This window comes from Serinus canaria, chromosome 21 (assembly GCF_022539315.1).
Source record: "Serinus canaria isolate serCan28SL12 chromosome 21, serCan2020, whole genome shotgun sequence".
NCBI classification, from domain to species: Eukaryota; Metazoa; Chordata; class Aves; order Passeriformes; family Fringillidae; genus Serinus; species Serinus canaria.
Window position 1 is genome coordinate 2,158,472 of NC_066334.1, and position 25,632 is coordinate 2,184,103.

Here is a 25,632-nt window from a genome sequence, read left to right on the forward strand (position 1 = left end):
AAAAGTGATGAGAAAACAAAAAGTTAACTCAACTTTTTGGGACCTCGTAAGGCTTGGTTGGAAACTGGGGGTGCGAGGCAGGTTTCCTAAGTTAGCTGGACTGGCTGGCCCATCCCTAAATGTCCTCACGTGGGAATGGTGAAGGTTTCATGCATGAACACGAGCGCTGCATCCACTCCTCCCTCTGGAGGACAGCAGCACGGGGCACTCACCATTTGTTTGCATAGAAGGTGCAAGATTTCAGCAAGCAAGACACCGGCTCTTCCCACAGGAAGCAAGGGTTTGCTAAATTCTCTAGAATGAAAGAAAAACAGGTGTTTTTCTGTTAGAATTCGTATTTGGGATGCAAATCCAGGGGCAGTGATCAAACTGAGGCAGGAAATCACCTTTAACTTCTGCCAGAGAGAAAGGATTTGATTAATGCAGCACTGCTGATAAAACATTTAGTGATGCAGTGACCTTGTCACAACAGGGTTAATTACAAAGACTTGAATTTTACATCAAAAAATATATTTATGTCAAATCCACTCATTTTGTGGGATGCTGCACTTGGGTAGAGGGAAAAGACTGTTATTTTCTTAATATACTGGCAATAGAAATAGGAACCATTCAACTGGTTCACAGTCAATCCCCAAATATGTAAGGACATCCTGAAAATACAGGAATTCTGGTCCAGGAAATGATTTCTGGTCTTGCAGACAAGGATTTGTGTTCATTTAAGACAGTGCCCAGGTGGTAGTGACATGGAATCCCATGGTTTGGGCAGGGACACCTTCCACTGTCCCAGGCTGCTCCAAGCCCCATCCAGCCTGGCCTTGGACACCTCCAGGGATGAGGCAGCCACAGCTGCTCTGGGCAAACTATGCCAGGGCCTCCACAACCTCACAGAGTGGAATTTATTGCAAACATCCCACCTAGCCCAGCCCTCCTTCAGTTACCCTCTGAGCCACACAGCCCCTCTGTAATGCCTCACTCTCTGCAAGTCTAATTCCCAGAGCCTCTGTGCTCCCAAATCACTCCACTCTTCAGCACTGGGGTATTTTTAAGCTCAGCTGGAACCAACAGCAAACTTATGGATAAAACCCTTCTCCAAGGGTGAAAGCACCAAGCTCCCTTCCCAGCAGAGCTCTCAGGCTGGTGTGGGCCCCCAAGGATGTGCAACAGCTCTCCTGTGGGGAGCTGAGCCTCCAGCACTGCTCATCCTCCACGTACTGATGGGAACCACACAGAGAAAACACTACAGGCACAGCTGGGAAAGCATCACTTACTGTATAAGTTCTCTCATAGAGATTCCTCCTTCTTTTAACATGGGGGTCACCAACTCAGCCAGGTACAGCCAGATATGGGGTATATCTATGGCCATGTCATCTGCCATCTCCAGGGTCTCAGAAAAACTTCAGAAGGAGGAAAAAACATCAACTATTAAATTTAATTTAATTGAAGACATTTCCTTCAAAGAAATCTGCACTTTAAAAATAGTTTGTAACATAAAAGAGGAGTGAAGAGAGAGAGGACTGAGGAAAATCACAAAGGTAACAAAAAACCTACTGGCTTTTTATGCCTTTGGTACTTCCAAACTGCCACGACTGAATTTCTCCATGCAGTAACAAGGAGAATATGTAGAAAAGACACCACCTTTTGTAGATCCAACAGATACATCCAGGAAATCACCAGTTATAATAATTCTTATATCCCAGTACCAAATCATTTGTTAAACAGTAACATTATAAAACTAAAAAGCTTTCTTGTTTGTATATATAAACCATCAAGTAAATGAAACCGTCTTAAAAATATCCAAACATTTAGAGAAGGGGATTAATCCTAACAGAATTCCAAGTGTAAGGTAAGCAGTGAAATGTCTGTAAGAGCTCAGTTCAGGAGAGTTTCTATCTGCAGCAGCAATTATAGGACTGCTCCCCACTTTCCAGAATGGCTCAAAACTCTTCTTTCCCATGAAACCCTTGCAGGTGGCTTTGCTTCCCATGCCTGGAGATGGCAATTTTTCTGCTCTCCTGCCAGTTTCTATCATGGTTTGTTTCTCCCTGGAAGCCTTGAAAAGCCCAGTGTCCTGTTTAGTGACTACAAATCCACATTTTTTCTTATGTTTCAAACCAGGAACCATTTCCTTTGCTTTATTCTTTGCAAATTCTCCTGCTCCTCCAGCCTTTCTGCCAGAAATTATTTTCCTGTTGTGCATTTCCCCAGCCATGGGTTTGGACCAGTGTTCTTCCTGTGATCCCTCATTACACAGTCACTTTGTGTCAGTAGGTGAGGTGGTTTCTGGTGCTCTCCTCAGCACCCACTGAACACCACTTGCCCTTTCCATCACCTTCAGTAGTTTCACATTGTTTATGTCACAGAACACAGATCCCAGTATTTCATCAAGATCCACTTATCCAAACTCCAGGAAGCTTGAGAACAGCTTTAATCAGAATACATTTTGGATGTGTATCACCTCAAACGAGTCCCTCTGACCATCAGTGCTGTGTGGACACAAGAGTATTCCCTGTGGATTTAGATTTTTTTAGCAGTTCCACATGAGCTCAGGCTGCCTAAACCTTTCCTGTGAGCTGGATGAAGTTCAGGGACAGACACAGGTGCAGGGAGTTTCCTGTTGGAGCAGTGGTGGTACCACAATGACAGGGACTCAGATTAAAGCCAGACAGAGCCAACTCCTCAGCAACTCAGTGTACTTCATCTGCTCCTTCACTGCTGCATTTGTGCCTATCCCTGTTTTATCCCTCATGCTCTGCACCCCAGCGAGGACTGAGTGCCACCAGGAACCTCCATGGGAACAGGGATTGTTTTAGGACTGGACAGCAGACTGGGAACACAAATCTCAGGGAGCTGAAATGAGCCAGCAGCTGAAACTCGGCTGTCTCTTAGCAGGTCCAACCCCTCTGCTGTGTGTTCTCCTCCTCAGCCCCCTGAGGGCTCAGCACTCCAGCTGAGGTGTCCTGGGAAATGGCATGGTGTGGGTGAAGCCTTCTTCCCAGTGGGACAGTGCTGAGGCTCTGGGTGCACAGAGGTACTGATGCTGTGTGAAGGATTCTAACTGCCTCCTCTTCCAGTTACATTCAGGGATTTGCAGAAGTCAAACAGGGAGAAATGCAGCACAAACAGGGATTTGAGCACACACATTTAAACAGACACCTACAGATCTGCTTCAAAATAAAAGCTGATATAAATATGAACATATTTATGTTCACTAAGGCTTCTTGAAACCCTTTAAAATATATTGCAATAATAATATTCCTTATAAATACACCCAAATGATACAGTCCTTCCAAAAGAATGTGTGGGGAGGGCAGGATACCAAAACAAGGTGGGAGATCATTTCTCTGCAGCACAGCATCCATTTGCAAGAAAACACTGCAGAGAAGAATCAGTGGATTCTCCATGCAGAATACCAACCCCTTGAAGAACTCCTGCTTGCTCAGCTTTCCTGAGTGCACCAGCTGATGTAAGAGCTGCCCCATGTGATCCCTGGTGATCTGGCTCCGCTCCAGCGTGGACTCCACGCCCACGCGCACGAACACCGGCAGCAGGCTCTGGGCACTCAGCTCCTCCACACACTGCATGGCCTCCTGGGGAACAACACACAGCAGTCAGCCTCCACTGGAAAGCAGCAAACACGTGGCACGAGAGTATTTCCCACTGCAACACCGGGGATTTTTGGTGAAATGAGGACTTAGTGAGGCTTCCAGGCTAAGTGCTGAATTAGGCTGTGGAACCTCATGACACAATAATAACAAAAACAACAGTAATAGCAATAATAGAATTTATACCACTCAGGTAACAATTTTAAAAATACACAATTACATTCCAAGGCTGCTTGGTGAAATGGCAGGAGTTATCTTCTGGATGCCACTAAAACACTGAGATTACTACATCGAACATCAAGTCAAAAAAAGGGTATCAGATCAGATTTGTTACTGATCTGACCTGGCACAAATGCCTGTGTTACAAACCCACAGCCCATCAAGAAGCAGAAAATAGCTGGGGAGCCCTTGGAGAAGATTTCCCCTTTCTAAAGCTCCCACTTTCTGACTTGAGCATTTTGCAACCTAAACAAAGAAACACTCAGAGACTTTGAGAGCAGCTCTCTAAGTCCACATCAAAAATCTCCATTACCATCACAAGGACCTTCCAGTGACCTTCTGGGTCCAGCCTACAGATCTCAGTGGCCTTCCTCACCACAGGCAGCTGCTCTGTGACTAGTTATGCCTTGAGCTACCAAGACCTGGCAGGCCCAGATGAGTTTCCTCAGGCCCTGTAGGGCTTTTTCCTGCAGGTCAGGAGCCTGGTGGTCCCAGCCTGTGTGCTTGGGTTGGAGCTCATCAGAGGATCCTGCTGTCCTGGGACACACAGGGAACCCTGCTGTCACTAGGGTCACAGCTCAGCAGTGTGAGCTCATGGTCAGGCCAGACTCTGAGGACCAAACCCCTGCAAGGGGCTGTTCCTCTGCTCTACAAGAGCTCACTCACAGGTGGCTGCAGGAACAAGAGTTTAAGCAGTCAGAGCTTTGCTGCACCTGAAGAGCACCAAGAATCCCCCAGTACCAATTAATTCCTAATGCAAACAAAATGACTTGATTCCATGGACTTTAAAGCAGCCCTGCCCTGTCTAATGCAATTCAGCTCCACTTCCAGCCAGCCACAGAAATACATTGCTGTATTTGCAAACAAGGAAGAGGCTCCATCACAGGCATCCAGGGGAGCCTTTGGAGTCCATCATGAGCAGGAAAAAGAGCAGAGACTCCTTGGCTCACCAGTCCCTGGGTCCCAGGCCAGCTCACTGCCAATCAGAGCAAGGCTCTTCCTCTCCAAACCAAGTATTTCATAATTTATCCCATTAACTAGATGTGAACTCCAAACAATCCATCATGAGAATATTCCTCTTTCCAATTATTAATTGGAAGTCCAATGAAATGGAAGCAGCAACTCTGCTTTTAGGGTGCCAAACCAGCAACTCCCAAGTGCTGCCATTTCAAACTTGGCAGGTTTTAAAATTTATTTCAGTGAAAGATCAAATGAAGCAGCCTTGCAGCCAATGTAACACTTCTTGCAAACTCCCTGGATGAGTTAAAAGACCCATTTACAAGGGAAACAAAATTTCAACCTTTTAGCTAGGAAGTGATGACAGCTGCTCAGTAATTTCCAATGTTTATTAAAAATCCTCTGGAGTGGTTTGTTCAATATTTAGTATTGCTTTATCTGCCTCCAGATCAGAACAGCACATGCTTTGATAACTAAATGAAAACCTCTGTTTATTTTCCCACTAGCTTTTCTGCTTCCAAAATTGCTGGTATTATAGAGCTGCTCAGTGATTCATGACAGATACACATCCATCTTGCTACTTAAAACACACAGGCTGGGCTATTTTTCCTATTACCAGCAGGGCAGAAAACAAGCTTGGGAGGCAACTGGCCTGAAAGTGCCCCTGGAGCTGCTGCTGCCTCTGTGTGGGCTGGGTGCTCACACCCTGCACACAAATCACTGCAGCCCCTCAGAGCTGTCTGTTAAGTGAGGTTTTCATCTTGCTTACCTTAAAATCATTAATATGCAAGAACTCATCAATGATAGATTTGCATTTTCTCTCTATTTCCTCTTCTGATAGTGAAGGCTTTTCTTGCACTGGAGCTGGGGGAACTTCTGGCTTGGCTGGTGGAAATACAACAACAAAAAATGTTTGAAAAAGGAAAATCGGCATTTCAGAGATGACATTCTGAGAACAAAGTCACTAGGGCAGGTGTGTCCCCTGTCCTATCCTCAGGGTAGTTTTTTGATGGGGCTTGGAGCAACCTGGGATAGGTAGAAGGTGACCCTGCCCACAGCAGGCTGGGGGTGGAACTGGATGAGCTTTAAGGTTCCTTCCAAATCAAACCATTCTGGGATTCTGGGATTCTTTCCTGGCTACTTTTCCCCCATATGAACTCCCAGTATTGACCTTGCAGGATCACAGCTGGCAGTGGCACAGGTCAAACACCTTCAAAGCTCTGCACGAACATTAAATAATTAAATGGGAGCTGCTGCAGCAAAGTTAAAATACGCTGACTGCGATGGGCAGCAGCCCAAGGCAATCTCCCAAACACATCCCAAAACCCTGGTCCCCATGGACTGTCTACAACATCCTGAAGCTTCAGGATAAGCCTGCGCTGTGCTGTGGCAGTTGAGGTGTTTCCCTACTGCAGCAGTTTCCAGATGTTTCCTAGGGAAGGAGCTGAGTGCTGTCCTTACTGTAAAGGTTCTGTTCACTGGGAACATCACCCTAAGTGTCCCCACTTTCCCACTAACAGATTAGCCCGGCTGACAGGAGGGAAAAGCAGGAGCTGCAGGACTGACAAGGTGACAGACAAGTCATCCTGGTGGGTGCCACCCTCCTGCTGCACCAGGGCTGGCTGGAAGGGGGGCTGGCAACAACACGGTGCTAAAAAGCTGCTTAGCACCATCTGTCCCAGACCCAAATCCCTGCCTTGGCCCTGGGGAATGCTTGAAAAGGGCAGATATGGCTTTACTGGGCACTGAAAAAGCATTCCTGAAGAACTGACACCGATTTGGGGGGCTTTGTGACCAGAAGCCAGTGGGACAGTGACAGGATAGAACAGAGCAGACAATGTCAGGGGGTGGCACCTGCAGAGAGGGATAAGGCCCAGGCCTGCCTGACTCAGCCGGGTCACCCAGCTCTGGGAGGTGCATCCCAGCTGCAGCAGCCTGCACAGACACCTGCACAGACACCTGCCACTGCTCCTGACAGGTTTTCCCTTTTCTCCCTTGTGCCTTCCCACACATTCAGCAAGACTCCCCGAGCACAGAGGCACTGTTACCAGGTTCCTTGGCTTTGTTCCTCTCGGCCTCGGTGCTGTTCCTGTCCATCTCCATTGCTCCTGTCAGCTGCTTCACTGTCTCCAGCATCTCCCTGCGCTGCTCCTCCTGGGCCTGGTTGTCCAGCAGCAGCTCCTTGCTGCTGCTGCCCCGGAGGAAGGTGTTGGGCCGGGACAGGGAAGGTGGCAGAGGTTTGTCATTCTTCTCCCTGCCCGTGCTCCCGCGACTGCCAAACAAAAATCCTCTCAGGGCTGAGCAAAGGGACTCGAGGGCTTCACTGCAGGGAAAAACCACCCCCCAAGCCCTGCAGGATTGTACCCACAACCAAAATTAACTCAATTTCAGAGATGCACAAACACTCAGAGTGGACAGGAACAGCCAATGCTTCCTCGAGAAGATATGAAAAAGCAGTGTTCTACAGCACCCATTTTATATATGGAATAGTGAATTTTATAACAAATAGACTCTCCCTTTGAAATGGTGTGGGAGCTTTAGATTAGAAGTAACAAAGGAATTCTTCCCTGTGAGGCTGGTGAGGCCCTGGCACAGGGTGCCCAGAGCAGCTGTGGCTGCCTCTGGATCCCTCCCAGGTTGGAGGGGCTTGGAGCAGCCTGGGATAGTGGAAAGTGTCCCTGCTCATGACAGGGGGTGGGAATGGGTGATCTCTCAACTCTCTCTAACCCAAAACATTTCGTGACTCCATGAGAGTTGTATTTTTTACCCATTAATTGAAAAATACCTCCCAAAGAGGAAGGCTCCCAACAACAGGTGACAATGATCTGTCCTATTAATTACTGTGTTAATGAGTCAAATGGGCAAATCCATGCCACAATGGAATAATTTCCAGGTAAGCCCAAGCTTTACTTGAAATAGGAGGGAAAACATTGGAGGCACAACCCAGGAAAACACTTCAGCAGCTTGAGTGCACTGGAAGGAAGATCCAGTGACATTTTAAATGAACCGTACATTTATAAACCGTGTCTAGAGTTAATAAATTATTGAGGGTTAATACATGTTTCATATCCAAGCTGGAGTGGCTGCAGCCCTGAAGGAATTGGAGTGAGAGAGAGGCTCTGCACTTTTTTGTTGGATGTGGGAGCATGGGCAGGTCACACCTGCTGGGAAGGGTCAGACATGGTTTAATGCTGCATTTCTGCCAGGTTTTAGATGTGTTTTCCTGGATAAATAAACCTACTGACCTGGCTGAATTCACAGCCATTAAATCCAACCTATTTATTACTACATTTTAGCTGAAGAGTTTTTAATCTGTTAAACACAACTACCCTTGGCTGAAGGGTGAAGTGGAAACTAAAACATTAATCGAAATGGTTTTAAAAATTAATTCCACTTCTCCTCTGATATTATAAAATACAGGCATGTTCGAAGCTAACTCAGAGTGGAAAAAAGACCCAGCCATCCCTGGAAAAGCAAGGAATTCTTTCTGAGTGCTGGTGCCAGAGCAGGGCGTGCAAAGGGCAGCAGTGAAGAGTGATGGAGCGACACTCACCTCGTTAAGGCCCTGCGAGATTCTAGTTCTGAAGATGCAGATGAGGCAGATACTGGGGACACTGGAGGCTGCAGGGCAGAAAATCTGTTCAGACTTGTGGCACTTGGTCGCAAGGAGTCTGGAGATGGTGGAGACAACACAGAGCAGAGCGACAAGGTCAGGAGCTGCTGAGAGCTCAGCATCACCGAGCAGCTCAGCCGAGCCACGGGGACAGAACTGCAGGGAAAAGGCTGGGCTGGCCCCACTTCAACCCTTCCTGTCAGGAGCTCACAGAGAGGGGAACAGAGGAGCCAGAGGGGAGCCCTCACTGGGGGCTGCAGCTCCTCTGAGGGGCAGCTCTGATCCCTGCCTGTGAGCAGGGACAGGACCCAGGGAAGGGCTGGAGCTGGGCCAGGGGTGTTGGGTTGGAGATCAGGAAAGGCTCTTCCCCAGAGGGTGCTGGGCACTGCCCAGGCTCCCCAGGGAATGGTCCTGGCCCTGGGGCTGCCAGAGCTCCAGAGGGTTTGGACAGGCTGGGATTGTTGGGGTGTCTGTGCAGGGCCAGGGGTTGGATTTGATCCCTGTGGGTCCCTCCCAGCTCAGGACATTCCCTGACTCTGTGAACCCCACCCAAACCTGCTTTTTAGCAGCAAAGCTGAGGGTGAGGGTCCATCCTGACTTACCCATCTCGCTTGCCTTGGCTCCACCACTGCTGCCCTTCCCCCAACTGCCCAACTGGGCTTTAGGCACAAGCTGAATCTTCTCATCTATTGTGGGCTGTAAAACACACCAAGAGGTACAATTACAAGGGCAAATCCTACACTTGAATAATAAATGGGAGATTTTTTGGCAATAATCCCAGCCTTGTGAACACCAAAATACACTTCACATATTTCTGAAAGACTAAACTGTGGCCCGAGACAGGGGACACAAACAACAAAGGGCATCACAAAGAGTCTCTTTCAAATGTCAATGAGAGACATTCACAGTGAGCAGGAGCTTCTTTTTATTGGGAATTCTGAAGTTCAGGAAGGTGGAAAAGCTCAGTATATCCATATTTGAAAGATGTTCAGTTTGTTTGTGATGTGTAAGCCAGTTTCGTTGTCCACTGACTCTCCAGTCTTGGCTTTGGGGGGGATCTGCAGGGCACCAAACAATCCAGAGGGCAAAGGACGACAACAGGTCGCAGAACTTGGAGGAAGTGGTGTCTGGCAAGAAGAGAATATTGATTTTACAATGTTCAGTGGGAGAGTTTATTGACAAGGAGGTTGTGACCTCACAGATCTCAGGGGAGCTCCTCTCTCCTTCCAAGGCAGCTGCTGTGGAATCAGGAACCAGCTCCATTTGTATGGAACAGAGGAGAAGGGCTTTTCCCAGGTGAGCTGTAAGCCCAGGCAGGAGGAGGCTGAATCTCTCCTGCTAATGAAGATTTGGAAACTGTTTTATGACTTTCAGAAGGAACAAACTGATTGGATCTGCAGAAGGGCTGCAGTCTGTCCAGGTCCTGCTTTACAGCTCTCAAATAATCCAGGCACTGAGTGTAAAAATTCAGGGCAAGTGACATTAAGTGGGACAAGGGAATATTTAGGAGCCAATGACTGATGCAAAGGCCAGACTTCTCCTTGGCAAGAAAACCCAGAGCTGTTCTGAAGTTCAATAAAGGAGGAATCTCCAACTTGTCCAACCTGCAGCCTGGAAAACTGTCCCAAATTCACCAGTTTAATGGTGAAATAACAGGAAGATGTTCATCTGGAGGATGAACATGAGAGTTTATCACAGACTGGGGAATGCAACCATGCCACCAAGTTGAGAAACCTCTAAAGCTCTCCCCATTCTACTGGAGCATCCTAAGTCTGGAGTGCTGCTGTTTGTGACACATCAAAATGGATGTGGCCTCTGTTTTATTGAGGAGCAGCATCAGAATAGGGTCTCAAGAATTTGAGGCAGCCAAGAATTTCCAGCAGGTGTTTTGAGACTCCCAGGTGATGTATTTGAGACCCATGGAACATGGATGCTGTGCTGCATCTCCATGTCACACAATACCCTGGCTCACATTTTCATCACTGAATGAAATGCAGATTTTCTGACTGTGAGAGCTTCTGGATTACCAAAAGGACACTGTGAACCTGAGAAACAAAGTCTGCACACTCCTTTCCCTCAGGACAAAACAGGAACATCCAGAAGAAAATGCAGCTTGATTTACACACTCTGAGGATTTAACATGTCCCAGCCCCAAGTTTTGACCTGCACACACCATCCTGGTCCTTCCTAGACTAACAGATGTTTCATTGCCCTGAAGGAGGCTTGTGCTGGCACCTACCTTGGTGATTTTAAGGAACTTGGTGGGGTCCAGCACTCTGCTGTTCTTTGCCCCCTGCACAGTGTTCCAGCCGCCTTCGTCGACCCGTGGGACACCTGAGGAGGACAAACAGAGCCATGTTCAGCTCAGCCTAGCTCAGCTCAGCCCAGCCCAGCTCAGCTCAGCCCAGCCCAGCTCAGCTCAGCCCAGCCCAGCCCAGCCCAGCCCAGCTCAGCTCAGCTCAGCTCAGCCCACTGCTGTCACGGGCAGGGTCCTGCTCAGGAATGTCCTTCCCTCTGCCATGCCACAGCAGCCTGCCTGCCTGCCTGTGCTCTCACACCACAGCCTGCACAGAACAGCTCTTGCTCCTTCCAGGGGCTGCTTTTGGAAGGGATGGCTCCTGGCTGGATTTCTCTGCATCCCTGCAGGTGCTGCATGTTCAGCTCACAGGAGCAGGTGAGATGAGATGCCTTCCCTGACCAGAGCCTCACTCAGCCCACAGTTTCTGCAGTGCTTGGCTGGTCTGACACAGAGCCCCTCAGGCACTCCCACGTTCCTCACCTTCTCCTGGTGTCACTTTTAGGATAATTAAAGTCTACATGGATTTTCTTTACACCCTCTTTTCAAAGCACTTTCATTTAACAATCCTTAGAGAATCCTCCAATCCCTAAAGAATCCCCAAAATTACTTTCTCCTTGCCCTGCTCTGTCCCAGTCTTCCTTTTCCCAGTCACTCCAAATTCATCTTCAGACAGTGCCCTGAAGGCCAGGAGCAGCTCAAGGTGAGACCAAGACACTCCCTCACACAGAATCAGCACCTCATGACTTTAACAACTCAAGACAACACAGTTACTCCTGAAATGAGATGTTTTTCTCTTGAAATGAGACTCTGCAGTGCATGAGAATGGATGGCAAATCTGATTCCTAAGTAAGAACTTGTTAGAACAGATTTCTGGCAGCCTGTCACAAAATCAAACATGGTTTGCATGAATGGAATGTGTAAGCACTGTTGGCCTGTGGTTGGTTATTTTCACCCATGAGATTTGTCCCTGAAAATCCCCACAATCAATCCATGGCAGATCTGCTCCTTTTCCAGCCTCTGCCATATCAGGCCACAATTTCCTTTGTTCATTACAGGTAGGAAAAAACCCCACAGATTTTTTTCCTTTTATATGGGATTCCCTCTAAGGGCACTGGATGTGAAATGAGCAGTCAACTTGGCTTTTACTTTACCTGGTCTCCTCTTGTCTTTGGTCATGAGTTGTTGCACCTTCCTCTGTTCTTCCTGCTCTTCAATCTTGGCTTCTTTATGGATCTGCTCGATGGTCTTGGGGCCCTGGTCTGCTCTCCGTGAGACCCAGTTGCACTGGGGAAGAAACAAAAAACCCAAACACGCTCAGGGAAACTTCCAGGGGAGCATCAAACATGGGGAGTTTGAATATTGGGAAGGAGACCCCATCCTCAGAAGAGCTGGAGAGGGACTGGGGACAAGGGGGAATGGCTTCCCACTGCCAGAGGGCAGGGCCAGATGGGATACAGGGAGTTAGGAATTGTTCCCTGGCAGGGTGGGCAGGCCCTGGCACAGGGTGCCCAGAGCAGCTGGGGCTGCCCCTGGATCCCTGGCAGTGCCCAAGGCCGGGCTGGACATTGGGGCTTGGAGCAGCCTGGGACAGTGGAAGGTGTCCCTGCCATGGCAGGGACTGGATGATCCTTGAGGTTCCTTCCAAGCCAGACCAGTCTGGGCACCCATGATTTCCCACTTCTACTCACTGGAGCTAGGACCTACCAGCCTTAGGTCTATTACATCCTGAAGCATGAACCGAATCCTTGAGGAGGTTTTCCTCTCTTTCACAATCTTCTCCATCTGATTAAAATACTGGTCCATGCGGGGCTAGACAAGAAAAACATCATCAGCACCATCAGTTGTGAAGGAAAATGAAAACACTCCCTGGAGGGGCACCCAGCAGGTCCTGCATTCTGGGGCTGCTGTGCTAGAAACATCAGGGACTCAGGGCTGCTCCCCAGAGAGGTGAGGGCTGGGTCGTGCACACTCCTCCAGGGTGGATTTGAGGGTGCACAGGGCAGCATGTGCAGGAGATGAGGCACAACTGTGCAGGCACACACTTTCTCTGGGTTTTTGATTACACAAACCATCTACACCCTCTGCACGTACATAATGAACATTACAGCTATTAAAAATTACCTCAGTCTGAGCTTCCCCTCCTCAAATCAGCTGTGTGCTCACCTCAAGAAAAACTGGCTCAGGAAACAAAAGGGGTACAAAACCAGCCTAAGACACATCATTCCATGGTTTATCCCCTGAGCTGACCAGGCCAGACTGAGCAGCAGCTCTGGGTCTCTCTGCAAGAACAGTTTAATGGGCTTGGCTGGGGGAGAAACCCCACAAACTCCTCACCCAGAAAACTGTGATGTGGTGGAATCCCAACAGGTTCACAATAAGACATGAATTGGGATCAGCAGAGAAGCTCCTGTTAGGTTTAAGTTTGGCTCACCAAGCTCCAAAAAGCCTTTTTCTCAAATTAGGGCCTCTGGTTGTTTCAAACAAGAGTTTCAGAGCAGTTTTCTACATGTTGCCCACTCTCTTCACTAAAAACCAGCTAAACCCTTGTCCTTGTAGTTAAAGAATCAAGAAAAAAATCCATTAAAATTTGTGTCTGGCCTTGCCTTGGAAAGTTCCAGCTCTGGGAGCAAATGTTTCCAAAGGTAGGCATGATGGGGAAATATTTCCAATGGACTTTGTTTGGAAGTTTTAATTAAACTATGACTAACAGTTCAGCTTCAATAAAAACACTTAATAAAATGTCTACCCCATTAAGAAGGATTCTCTCAGTCTTGACAGAAATAACCAATCCCAAAGGCAGGACAGAGGCCTCTGGAATTGCTCCCTTGCCCTGCCATGTCCCAGCTCGAGGGTGCAGAACCAGCAGAGCACCAAAATGTTGGCTTTTAGAGTGCTCCAAAAGACCAAAACAGCATCCAGGCCTCATCCAGCCTGACCTCAGCCTGGAAGTCAGACCTGGTTTTCCTCCTAAAGCACACAGAGAAACTGAATCCCACTGGTGCTGTGCTCACAGCACTGGGTTTGCCTGGGACTGCTGATAAACCACTGCTGCTTTGGTCAATGCTCACAGAACAGCCTGGGAAATTCCTTCCCCTAAGGCTCAGGACTGATCTGCTGCAATCCCTGAGATCCCTGAGTGGAGGGGGAACTCCCTGCCTGGGGCAGCTGAACACAATTAGCTCTGTTTGTTTCCAGAGCCCAGTCCCACTGATTCCTGGCAAAACCCTCGAGCTGTTCATCCCAAGCCTGGTTTTTGTGAAGGAGCAGCAGACTGTCTGTGCCAAGAGAAGCTCTTGGAGAGCACAGTGCTCCCTGCTACAGATATATTTGCTGGAAAAGGGGGAAGGAGGATGCAGAACAGCTGCCACATCCCAGCACATCTGGGGACAAGGATGACACAAAACACCCCTGAGGCTCAGGTGGGGGTTTGGACTGGTTAATGAGGGTGTTGCAGATTTAACCTGAACAACACATTTCATGGTGGTTTTTGTAGGTAACATAAACCTTCAAATGGAAATAATAATGTTTTGGGAGCTACAAAGGAAGAGGGACATTCAACTTGGAAAAAGGAAACGTTGAGCATTTCTGAGCTGTGTGTTTGGATAAAATCTTTGGAAATAACAACTGGAGAACATAGTTAAAAATGATACAGAATCTATTACAGAGCAGGGAGCGAGGCCAGGTCATGACGAAACATCCACACAGGAGTGGATGATTTCCTCATGCCATATGGAAATTCCTGAAGAAAAAACAAATCTTCAAATAAAAACACTCCGCACCCATTTCTCCAGCTCTGCCCAGAGAACCTCATCCCTCACTCCCATTCCTGCCCCACCTTTGCCTTCTCAAAGTCCAGGTCCTTGCCAATGGTCGTGAGCAGGCGGCAAAGGCACTCGAGGGACTCCTCGTCGTGGTTTTTCAGCAGCTTCACCACGCAGTCGTGCATGATGGCCTCTGTCAGCATCTTCAGCTTGAAAAGCTCGCCGATGAATTTGATGTTGCCGATGGATCTCCGCCGGGCTTTGTCCTTGGCCTCTTCCAGCTCATCGTGGAGCCGTGTCTTCTCCTCTGGCTGTAAAACAGGAAAACGGCTCTGCAAAACCACGTTCCCAGTGCACAGAACTCTTTGAAAGATCCAGTTTTATGTTCATAGATACTGTTCCCTCTTTTACTCTTAAAGCCCAGAAAGATGCTGGGATAAACCCAATGTCAAGGCAAGTATTTTTTATTATCCTCAGGCACACCGACATAATGAAAATCTCAACTCCAAAATCCCCCCAAATCAACTGCCATTTCAAAAGGAAATAATTTTCTGAGGGAGCTCTGAGAACTTATGGAGAAAAACACCACTTACAGTGGTGGCAGCTTCGAGTTCTTTCTGCTTCTTTTCAAAGACATCATCGTCAGCCTTGTCCTTTTCAAATTCCTTCTGGCAGCGATTTAACAGCAACTTACGGAAATTTACTGTGCTCCCAGGTTTGTCTGCCATGGGCACTTTCAGCTGGAGTGAGAAGGAAGAAAAACATCAGCAGAAATAGGGATAAACTCCACAGAGGAGGGGTCATCCATAACAATTTATTTTGCTCTTCATGTTGAGCTGTGCGGCTCCGCAAGGCTGTGAAAGTAAAGCCTCACATCAGGATTTCCAGTGGAGTTTTACATTGCAGATGTAAAGTCACACTCCAAACTTGGCTGACACCACCTCCGCCCGGGGATGAATTACATTTCCATCCATATGATCCCTTAAAAGCACCCTCTGCTTGAAAACACTCCTGCTCTCTGCTGAAGGCTTAAGCCATATTCATGAAGGACCTGGGGAAAAGGGGGGTCTTTTGTCCCAAATTCACCATCTGAGAATGATCTGTGCAAAGCCTGGCTCACCCTGGCCTCCCTTGGAATTGACAGACACAGAAGGGTGGTGAGGCCCCGGCACAGGTTGCCCAGAGCAGCCGTGGCTGCCCCTCCCTGAAGTGTCCAAGGCCAGGCTGAACGAGGCTTGGAGCAACCTGGGACAGTGGAAGTTGTCCCTGACCATGGCAGGGGGTCGAATGAGAAGAGCTTTAAGTTCCCTTTCCTGCTTGTACTAGTCCATGCTTCTGTGATTCCATGAACTTCCCAGATAAGATTCCTCTTGCAACCAGTTGGAGCAAGGAGTCCTCAACTCTCCCCAGCTGCCCCAAGCAAATCCCTCTGCCTTGGGTATGGCCAACAAACCAAGGCTCCACATTAATTATTCCTACTTACACTCAGAAGCTACCACTTAACTCTGCTCTCTGCAGTTTCTGTGGCTGCCCCTGGGCCCAGGGCAGCTCCTGGGGGCTCTTACCGTCACCAGGCAGCGGCACATGTTGGCATAGGCCACGGAGAAGCTGGGCTCGTCGATGGCCTTCTCGAAGACCAGGTCGATGACTCCCTTCAGCCTCTCCTCCGTGTCCACCGTCAGGTCTGTCACCTGCTTCATCAGCTGGTTGAACATCTGGGGCGTCAGCTTGTTCAAGATGCTTCGTACCTTGCGGAACAGCTCCTGAGGGACACAAACACTGCAAGCTCAGGCATAAGTGGTGCAGGTGGATTTCAGGAATGAGCCAGGATGCTTCCCACAGGAGAATGGAGACATCCTGTAGGAATGTCTGGGAAGCTGAGTGACACACCACACGTTTCTGCACAACCCCAGTCCTCACTTGGCTACTAAAGACCAAGACTATGGGGCAGGAGTTCTGGGAACACCCAAGTGCTTTTGTCAAGTGCAACAGAGGCACAAAGCCCTTCCTGTCAGAAATACTCTTCTTTATATCAGTTTAATCCATGAGATATAAATTAACAGGAAGTGGCCTCTGTCTCCTTCAGCTAGAGGTAATCAACCTCTCCTATAAGTCACTTTAAGGTACTAGATTTTTTCCTATCCAGGATGATAATGAGGTCAAAAATGCCACCATTAGCTCCAAGAACAGAATTCCAGTGTCCTTCAAGACCATTCCAACTTATCCTACAAATTACAAGCTTGACCGCCAGACAAACACCTCCTCCCAGAGCGAGTGCCCTGTGGAGGAGAGAAGGGGGAGAAGGACAGAGGCAGCTTCAGACAGCACTGTTGAGCTGAGCAGGATCAACTGAGGGATTTCACAGAGGAACCTCAGTCTTGCTGAGGATTCAGGGAAGAAATGTGGTCTAAAAGGAGATGAAAACCAAGTTCTGTGCTCTTTGTAATGCTCTTTGCTTTAGAACAGAGACAGAAATATTCCAGTAAAACAGCAGTAGGAAAGCAATCCTGGAAGAGAGACAGGAAGTTGTCTGGTGTTCTCTGCTTAATATACAGGACTGGCATTTAAACTCCAGGTCAAGAATAAACACACAAAAATTACCATCATCAAGGTAGAGGAAAACTGGGATTCCAACTGGAATGCATTGCCCTTCTTCACTTCACTGTCTGATACAAGAGGGAAGCCTGCTGATGCTCTCACCTGGGTTTTGACATTTTCGGGGTCCTCAGTTTGGTTTTCCCTCTTCAGGCTTGGCTTCCAGGCATTCTCTGCCTTCTTCAGGTGCACATCCTCCTTCACACACACAGTGATGATCTTCCTGGGCTCTCTCCTCTGGCCTGGCTGAGATCTCCTCGGTCCAACATTCAACAACTAGGACAAAAACATTCCTTGTTATATCCCACCTGAGGCTCACGCTGGGTAACACACCCAGGGCAAACGCCAACACCCACTGACCACCAGCACATCCTGCTGGGACACCAGGAGTCCCTCTGACCCAGCACTGCTCCAGGCTGCTCACAGGGAATGTGGAGACGCCCAACACATTTCTCTGGGCAGCTCTTCCCAACAGAGAGATGGGGTGACTCTGCCTACACAACCTACACAACCTGGCGGTGCTCCAGGGGCTGCATGGGGGCAGAACTGACCCCAACTGGCCAAAAGAGCCTCCTGGGATCAGAAACTGCCTAACTGAGGCATCCCAGCAAGGTGTGGAAGAATTCAGCCCTTACAGATGTATTTCAAACATGCCATTCCAAGCATTTAAGACAATGATAAACTGGCAGCTCTGCCAGAAATGTTAAGTTTTACTGGAGATTGCTTCCAACAAAGCCATTTTGAGATGGGAATTACATAAAACACAGTGAAGGAGTATCACTGCAGCTCCTGCACTTATTATGGATCCTAACAGATATGGGACAAACTCTGGGTTTGTCTCTGGGTGGTTTCACAGAAGAAAGGGAATCAGGGTGCTTTGGAACTGCTTAAGCACCTCTGCAATCCTGTGTCATGTGATGCTCCTCCTGAACAGGCACGAAACCTGCCACAGCTGGGGAGTTTTTCACCAGATGTACAAGTGGTAGGACACAAGACACCCCCAAACCCCCCCTCCATCATCTGATTAAGGACTAAAGGTACCAGGTGCTATTGGGAGGTTGCTCTTCCCCCATGCTCTTTCACATTTCTGAACTCATTCATCACAACTGGCCAACCTCAAGGTACAAATTAAAGCAGCAAAACTCCATTATCAAACCTGGTACTTCCCACAGCAGTAATTAATCTGCTCAGCAGCCACTCATGGAAGATGGGCCATTTCAAAGACTGCTTTGTTCAACAAAGGGATTCAATGAGCATCAAAAAGGCCACTGCAGTTACTTGAAGAGCATCAATGAATAGGAGGAAAGGGCTCTTGGCTGGTGCCTCTTATGTCATAAATCAGCCACGAACCTGGGTTTGTGGTTACTGAAAGGAAAAATTCTTCTTAAAGGCAGGAGGGAGTTGAACCACTTGCCTTTGACAAGGTAAATGTGTGCAAATGAGCAGGATCACCAGCAGTGCTGGAGCTCTTGTTTGGGATAACAGCAACAGAGGAAGATGTTGTCAGAAGACAACGACCTCACCCTGAGGAGTGACCTGTTCCCAGTGGTGCCTGGGAGAAGGCTTCAAGGGGCAGGGTGTCACTGGGCTCCCCTCAACTTACAAAGACCCCTGTTCACATCCCCTGCCACGCACAGAAATAGCCCAGCAGATTATTCAAACTGCACAGGGCACATGCCCCATGAATGCTGTAATTCACAGAATCATTTATCTTGGAAAAGATCTCCAAGATCATCAAGTCCAACCACTTGTAGCGCAACCACACCAGCTGATCACTCCTGAGGAGTCACCACTGGAACAGGGAGCCCTCAGGATGTTTCTCTGTGTCAGACACCCTCCTAAAACAGACACTGATCCCTCCCTATGTCCCCTCTCTGCTTCCACCCTGAGCCCTGACTGACAGGGCCCTCCAGGTCTGGCTCAGCAAGGCCTGACAGCAGCCCTGTCTTCACACACCACCTCTGGTGTTACAGTTTTGCTGCCCAGGCTCTGACCATGCTGCCAACATGGAGAGAAGAGACTTCCCTCCAGCCGAAAGACCAGACAATGATGTCACAGAAACTGACTGGGCACAGCCGCGCGTGCAGAGCTCAGCACACACCTCCTGCCCGCAGACAGCTCTGTAATCAGAGCCAGTGTGCCCTGAAATCCCAAACCTTTGAGCTCATTCCCCCCAGAAGAGGGGCAAAACCACAGAGAGGTGACCTGCAGCCACCCCATCTCCTGCACAGAGGCAGCTCTGGTCTGAAGGACCCTCCAGACACACCAGGCTGTAACACACGGGGACGGAGACGCAGAGGCCGGCACTTCCTCGGGCACGGGTCCATGCAAATGTTCCTTTTCAGCAAACACCCACCCACCCCTGAGGGAGATGACTCCCTTGGAAAACTGAGGGATGCACAGAACACCAGCGTGTCACCTGTCACCTCCTCACATCCGGCTGCCTTTCAGTCCAGACCTTTCAAGCATCAACACAATGACAACTTTCTTTGAGACTGTATGTTTTTAATATCTGTGAATAAACTCAGTTCGAACTGTGTGATTAGGTTTTCAATCAGTGAACAGAAGCATCCTTTGAAGATGTAATAGCATAATAAATGGATCTAACTTTTAAGAGAAATGGTCTAGGGATCTGGGGTTTTTGGCTCCAGATTTATACAGCAAGTTCAAGAGGTGCCTGAGCTCAGACCTGGCATCCTGTAAACAATGATGGTTCTGGAGCATGGGACAAATACCAGGTGTTCCTGCATTAATCTGAATGACCTCTCTTCCAGAAGAAGACACAGGGAAGGAAAGCAGGAAGACAAAGGTACACGACTCCTGCAGAGGAGCCAAAGACTCACAGCAGCATAGACCGGCCTGGTGCTTCCACTCAGGCCACAAGTCATGGAAATACTTTAGAAACCATCCAAGGAATTAAGGAAGTGCTTCTCCCTCTATAAGAGGCTTTGAATGCAGACAGTGAAATTGATCTTCGATGGTGGGAGGGGTTGTGCCTTCCAGGAACAAGAATGGAGGTGATTTCAGTTTCCATCACCCCTCAGGAAGGACAAAGCCAACGCAGACTGTGCAGGGACAGACCCGTCTGCTCCAGCCCCACATCTCCGAGTTTGCATCTCCTCACCTAACCCTGCCTACACCAAAGAGCCTTTCCAGCTGTATCCTGTCCTGTGCAACTCCACCCCGCTGCCGTCCGACACAACATTGGTTAGTGGCAGAGACAGTCATAAAACACGGTCAAGCAAAAAGAGGGAAACAAAGACAAAAGCCAAAGAAGCAAAACAAAAGAGTCTCAACGTGCCGGAAGCGGTTAGCGCTGAGCTGCTCGACGTTACTGGGGGCAAGGAAGAGGCAGTGGATTGATGGTTGATGGCATGGCCTGTGCAGAGGTGGGATGGCTGGGGACAGGCAGCGCACACGCAGGGGTGGCCATGCGTCACGAGAGGGGAACGTCTGGCATTGCTGGGCTCAGAACCCTCTGATCCTACAACCGCCGTGGTCGAGGACAGGCTGGTTAAACCACGTCACCTTCCAGCCCTCCTCCAGAACAAGGCAAGGAGAGGCTCTGCTCTGCAAAGGCGCAAATGTAAGATGTATGTTACGTGCTGAATGCTCCAAATGAACGGGGTAAGCGGGACTTACCTTTTCTCCCCCTTTCCACAGGTCTGCAAAGTGCAGACCCTCGCGGATCCCGCTCGGGCCAACGTCCCAGCATGCCCTCAGCTGGTGATGTCCCACCCACCACTGAAGACTGCCTAGAGGGGTACAACGCAAGTCTTGTTTCGGTTTTTTTTTAACAAGGTTGCACCTTTTTGTAAAGTTTTCTGCCAGTCGTTCTTTATCAACAGTGGGTGTTGGGAAAAAAGGCAACTCTACAAAAAGGTGCAAAGTCTGGGGGGAGAGGGGGGGATTTGGCTTACCCCTATCGGCAGGTTCCTCAATGGTGGGTGAGGCGAGACCAAGAGAGGGCATGATGGGGGCCCGCACCGAGCCAGGGAGGGCAATCCAGGGGTGCTCTGCACTTTGCAGGCCTGCGGAGAGACAAAGAGCGACAGCCGCGTTACCCGAGCGCCGCAGGGCTCGGGACGCTCCGCACTGACGGGAGAGGAGGCGCCACAGCGCAGCCGGCGCGGCCCAAACGCGGCAACCACCGGCGACCTCGCCAGCTTCTGCGGACCAGGTGGTGCTCCAGGAGAAACTGTGGCACCGAGGCAACTCCAGGACACAGGCGTGCACCCCGGAACTGAGGCACCAGCCACGAGGCTGCTCCCAAACCAGAACTATTACACTGACCCAAAATCGCTGGGTTTGACTCCTGGAAACGTGCACACATGGAAGTTGGGGTGATTCGGGGAACTCTTCTGGAACCAGCAGATTTGAAAGCTCCACGATGGCTGTGTCGTTAGACACACCCAGATGGACACTCAAAAGCTGAAAATCAGTGATTGCCCCTAATGGTGGCAGCATCCTCCTCCAGTGGCACTGACGGGGTAGCATGTGCTGGGGGCACCTGTGCCCCAGGAAAAGACATGGCAGAGGCATGAGTGAAGAACTCACAGGGGGATTTCATAAGGTGGGCAAAGCCAGACACCAGGAGAAGAAGAGAAAATGAAAGAAAAGCAGCAGAAAAGTGGAAAAACAAGGAATGAAGTGACCAAAGCAACACATGGAAGCACAGAGAAAGCGGGAACACACAGGTGCTGGCTGTATTTTGTTTGTTAGTAAAATCTCTTTGCTCTGTGGGTGTGTTTTGCAGCACAGCCCCCAGACTGACACGCTGACGCCGGGTCTGTTGTACGACGAACGCGCCACTGCACACGCGACTGCCGGGTCCTGATGTGGAAATGCTTCCACCTCTCACACAGGGAAACAGGAAGGAGACAAACCCTTCCCAAACAACAGCTACCCATGAGAAACATCCACAACCGTTCCCAATTCCCCCACATTTTGTCAGCCAAGCAAACATCACCCCTGCATTCATCCTGACAAAACCAGAACAACCGGCGCATTGGAAGAGGCCCAAAAGCCTGAGGAGGGACTTGATCAGTGTTAGGGCCAGTTTTTAAATGAGCAAGTTGGGGTAAACTCACACTTCCAGACACGTTTCTTCCCCCGGGGGCTTGCCTCCCAAAATCAGCAAAGGCTGGTGTGAAGTCAGGGCCTCGTGGCAGGATCCGGGGGTCCAGAGTCCTTAGCGGCAGCTTGGGCTGACTGACCTGTGCCGTGAGCAGAGCACACAGACAGGGGCTGCTCAGCTCATGCAATCTACAGACAGCATCTGCTAAAGCATGACAGTCATTTTTAACAGCCAAATTAAAGCTTTTAACAAACTGCTCAAGTTTTAGGCATCCACACTTTTGCTAAAACATATTTAAAATGCATTTAATTTAAAACTTATCTTCAGGAGACTATTGAGGAAACAGGTGGAGCTCAGAAACATTTCAAGGATTATGGAGGATGAAATCATAGTAACACGGGCCTGTCTTGGTTCAGGAGCATGAAAATGCCACCTTCCCTCAAAGCAATGGCTTTTGTGCCAACATGAGAGATGGGCAACCGAGCCCAGAAAGCTCAAACACAGAACAGTGAGAAACAATCATGAGAAAGTAGAAGGTAGATGAAATAATTTTGGCAATAAAGCTGCATTTTACAATTTGCCTGGGTATGAAACTCAGAGCGGAAATGTTTCTGCACACCCACATCCCTGAGTCTCAAGAGTGAGGCTGACGTGGTTCCATCAAAGCCAAGGAACTCTCCAGCTCTCAGTGAGAGCAGAACGAGGCCTTGGTGTCAGCACTCAGAAATCCCAAGTGTTTCACTAAGCCCAGACCTCCAGCAGGGACAATCAGCTCTGAGATGAGGCTGGAGAGAAATCCCAAAACTGCCCGAGAATGGAGTTCTTAAAGATCTTTTATTAGATCAGCTTATAAATAGTGAAGAAATTGCTTCAGATCAAAAAAACAGTTTGCCCAAAAGCTTCTCTCTGCTTTTTAATTGATCTAATAGATCAATTAATTGATCTAATAGAAGCCACTGCCTCTCCATCCAGCCTTGCTTGGATCCTCAGCTCTTCATGGCTGGGTAATTTTAAATTTTAATAATGTCCTGGTATAACTTAATCTAGATAAAGACTATCAAAAACGCTTCAGTTTTTAATCATCTGTGCACATTCATCAGGCACCAACACCTCTATTTGTAGAATTCTGTGATGAGACCAACTATTCCCACTTCCCACTAAAACCTGGCACGGAAATGGTTCAGGAATGAGGCACTATGGATCTTTATTTATAGCAAACCCCTGCACATACCTGTTTTATGGGCTCTCCTCTCACCTTGTCGAGCACCACGTCGCTGATGGGAGGCAGCCCCTCGGGCTTCTGGATGCAGGCAGGCATGAACTGGATATCCAGCAGGAACTCCCGGTCATATTGCTTCTTGCCCTCAGGGTCCAGGGGCTTCCACTGCTCTATAGGGAGAGAAATCCCTGAGAGTCACAGCAAACAAACCCCCTGCTCACCCAGATGTGCTTCTGGTAAATCCAAAGGGATGAGGCTGCTGCACCAACCTGGGACGTTTCAATTTAATTTGATTTTCATCAAAGGGAGAGAGGAGGGCAACACACATAACATTAAAGGGATGCGAACAACAGGGAGTGTAGAGCCAGGTCCAACCACACCCAGATCTGGGCACTAATTCCAGTTCTAACCCATGTATGTAACTTTGATTTCTGCTCTCCTGTGGGATATGGCAGAATGGGGACAATTCCCTGTTTCTGTGTGAAAATGCAGAAGTTAAAGGGGTTTGTCTGGTGTAAAAGGAAATCATAAACATTAAGTCAAGGAGAGCAGAGCATGGAGCAAAAACACCCTCTGAAAATGTGAAACCATGGAACTGTGAACAACCCAGGCTGGAGATAACAAGCAGAAACAAGAGAAGCCACAACCACAGGCCATGATCTGGGAATTACAACTTTCCACCTATTTTACATGGGGCTTTTTGGGTGTGGAGGACCCTGCCTGGTGCAAATCACAGCATAAACCTACAGCTGCTTTAGCACAAGGAAAGTCAGCCTCTGGTGGCCCGGAGATGGGATTTTCAGCACTGGCCATACAGTTTGTTTGAAATTAGGGAAGAAAACATGTTTCACCTGAAGAAAAACATCTGTATGAGATGCTGCCTTTGGATCGCCCTCATCCCAGACTGCATTACTCAGCATTCATCAGCCTTTCAGGTATTTATTATTCCTTTATTTCACTCCCTGACCTCTGCCTTTGGATCTCTGGGATCTCACCATCTGCACCCCTGCAGAGGCCACGAGCAGGGACTTACTCCAACAATGGGTTTTAATAACTGGGAATGAAAATATACAGAAGTGATTGCAAACTTTAGCTCTTTATGCAGTTTTATTTCTGCAGAGCTTCAGGATACAGGGGTGCAGAATGGCTGGATCCTGGCTGGAATTCCTGGCCTGCCCACTCTATCTGTCATTTACCATGGAAAAGCTCCAACACAACAACAAGCAGTTTAGGTGTAGTTTCCTTCTCCTGGAAAGCTCTCAGTGAGCTGTTTTAATGTGAAGAGCAGCTGGGCAGCATCACAGGAAGGATCCCCCATGCAGGAAGAGACAGGGATCAAACACACAATTCCTCCAAAGGCAGAAATTCCCCTTTCTCAGAAGAGCAGAACTGAAATTGAGGACTGTTGCACAAGTCTGATGTGTGTTGCTTTTCCAGGGATCCATCAAACCCTTCCAGCTGAGTGAAAGGACACCTGGACACAACTGGGATTGTTCTGACTGCATCAGCTGATGAATTATGGATTAACTTCAGGAAGTGGCTAGTGAACTGCTCAGGTACCCTGAGTGATGAGCTGTCAAGAGGGCTCTGTGTTTTCCCCTTTCCCCTCACAATATGACTGTGCTGAATTAATAAAACCAAAGCAATTGAGGTCTTTGTTAGAACAAAGTGGTGCACAAATAACCACTGCAGTGAAGTCCCTTAATGGTGGTGCCTCTTGTTCACCAGGTTCTCCAGGGCCTTCCTTATTATTATTAAGACTCTTTAATTTCTGGGCTCCTAAAAAAATGACTACTTTATTTGGAGGGAGTTTCACTTGAATAAGAAATTGCTTAATAATTGGGAGCAACTGAGAAGTTGGCCTCAAGTTCTCTCTAAATGAGGTGGATTAATTGAGGTTAAGGTCTATAAATTACAAAATCTTCATAAACAACAAAAAGGTTAGGTCTTCCTAAATAACAAAAATGCTCTATAGATATCCTATACCCTAATCAATGGGACTGAGCTGGGCAGTGCCTGGATCAAAAACCACAAACTGTTTCTTTTCCTTACTTTTATAGAAATCCAAAGATCCATGCAATTGTTTAGCCAGGAAATTAAATCTTTATGAACACACACATTTGTATTTAGGACCCAATGAGCACTTTCATTTCTTATTTAACCACCTCTTATTTCAGAAGTATATTGGTTTATGTGGAATTTCTTGATGGTTCCCAGCTGTCAATCACACAGGAATCAACTCTCTGTCATTTCCACAGTGCTATAGCCAGCATCCAAATGCACAAAAATG

The 25,632-nt window shown here is 48.4% G+C and overlaps 1 protein-coding gene across 15 annotated transcripts in view; it reads right to left on the reverse strand.

Moving 5' to 3' along the window:
* EIF4G3 (eukaryotic translation initiation factor 4 gamma 3) overlaps window positions 1-25,632 on the reverse strand; it is a 141,263-nt gene that overhangs the window by 7,219 nt on the left and 108,412 nt on the right. For 14 of the 15 annotated variants that reach the window (XR_007779305.1, XR_007779304.1, XR_007779303.1 and 11 more), the window contains 17 exons: window positions 23,355-23,512; window positions 22,137-22,262; window positions 20,967-21,077; window positions 17,152-17,322; window positions 16,017-16,214; window positions 15,045-15,191; window positions 14,526-14,762; window positions 12,395-12,499; window positions 11,842-11,974; window positions 10,631-10,725; window positions 8,994-9,087; window positions 8,332-8,449; window positions 6,827-7,050; window positions 5,548-5,663; window positions 3,415-3,587; window positions 1,269-1,394; window positions 213-294 (listed from right to left, as the gene is read on the reverse strand). Coding sequence is in view for 12 of the 15 variants with exons in the window: in XM_050982700.1 (XP_050838657.1) it covers window positions 213-294; window positions 1,269-1,394; window positions 3,415-3,587; window positions 5,548-5,663; window positions 6,827-7,050; window positions 8,332-8,449; window positions 8,994-9,087; window positions 10,631-10,725; window positions 11,842-11,974; window positions 12,395-12,499; window positions 14,526-14,762; window positions 15,045-15,191; window positions 16,017-16,214; window positions 17,152-17,322; window positions 20,967-21,077; window positions 22,137-22,262; window positions 23,355-23,512 (2,414 nt within the window). In the remaining 3 variants the exon portion in view is untranslated. The remainder of the gene's footprint in view (window positions 1-212; window positions 295-1,268; window positions 1,395-3,414; window positions 3,588-5,547; window positions 5,664-6,826; window positions 7,051-8,331; window positions 8,450-8,993; window positions 9,088-10,630; window positions 10,726-11,841; window positions 11,975-12,394; window positions 12,500-14,525; window positions 14,763-15,044; window positions 15,192-16,016; window positions 16,215-17,151; window positions 17,323-20,966; window positions 21,078-22,136; window positions 22,263-23,354; window positions 23,513-25,632) is intronic. The other variant, XM_050982698.1, reaches the window with a different exon arrangement.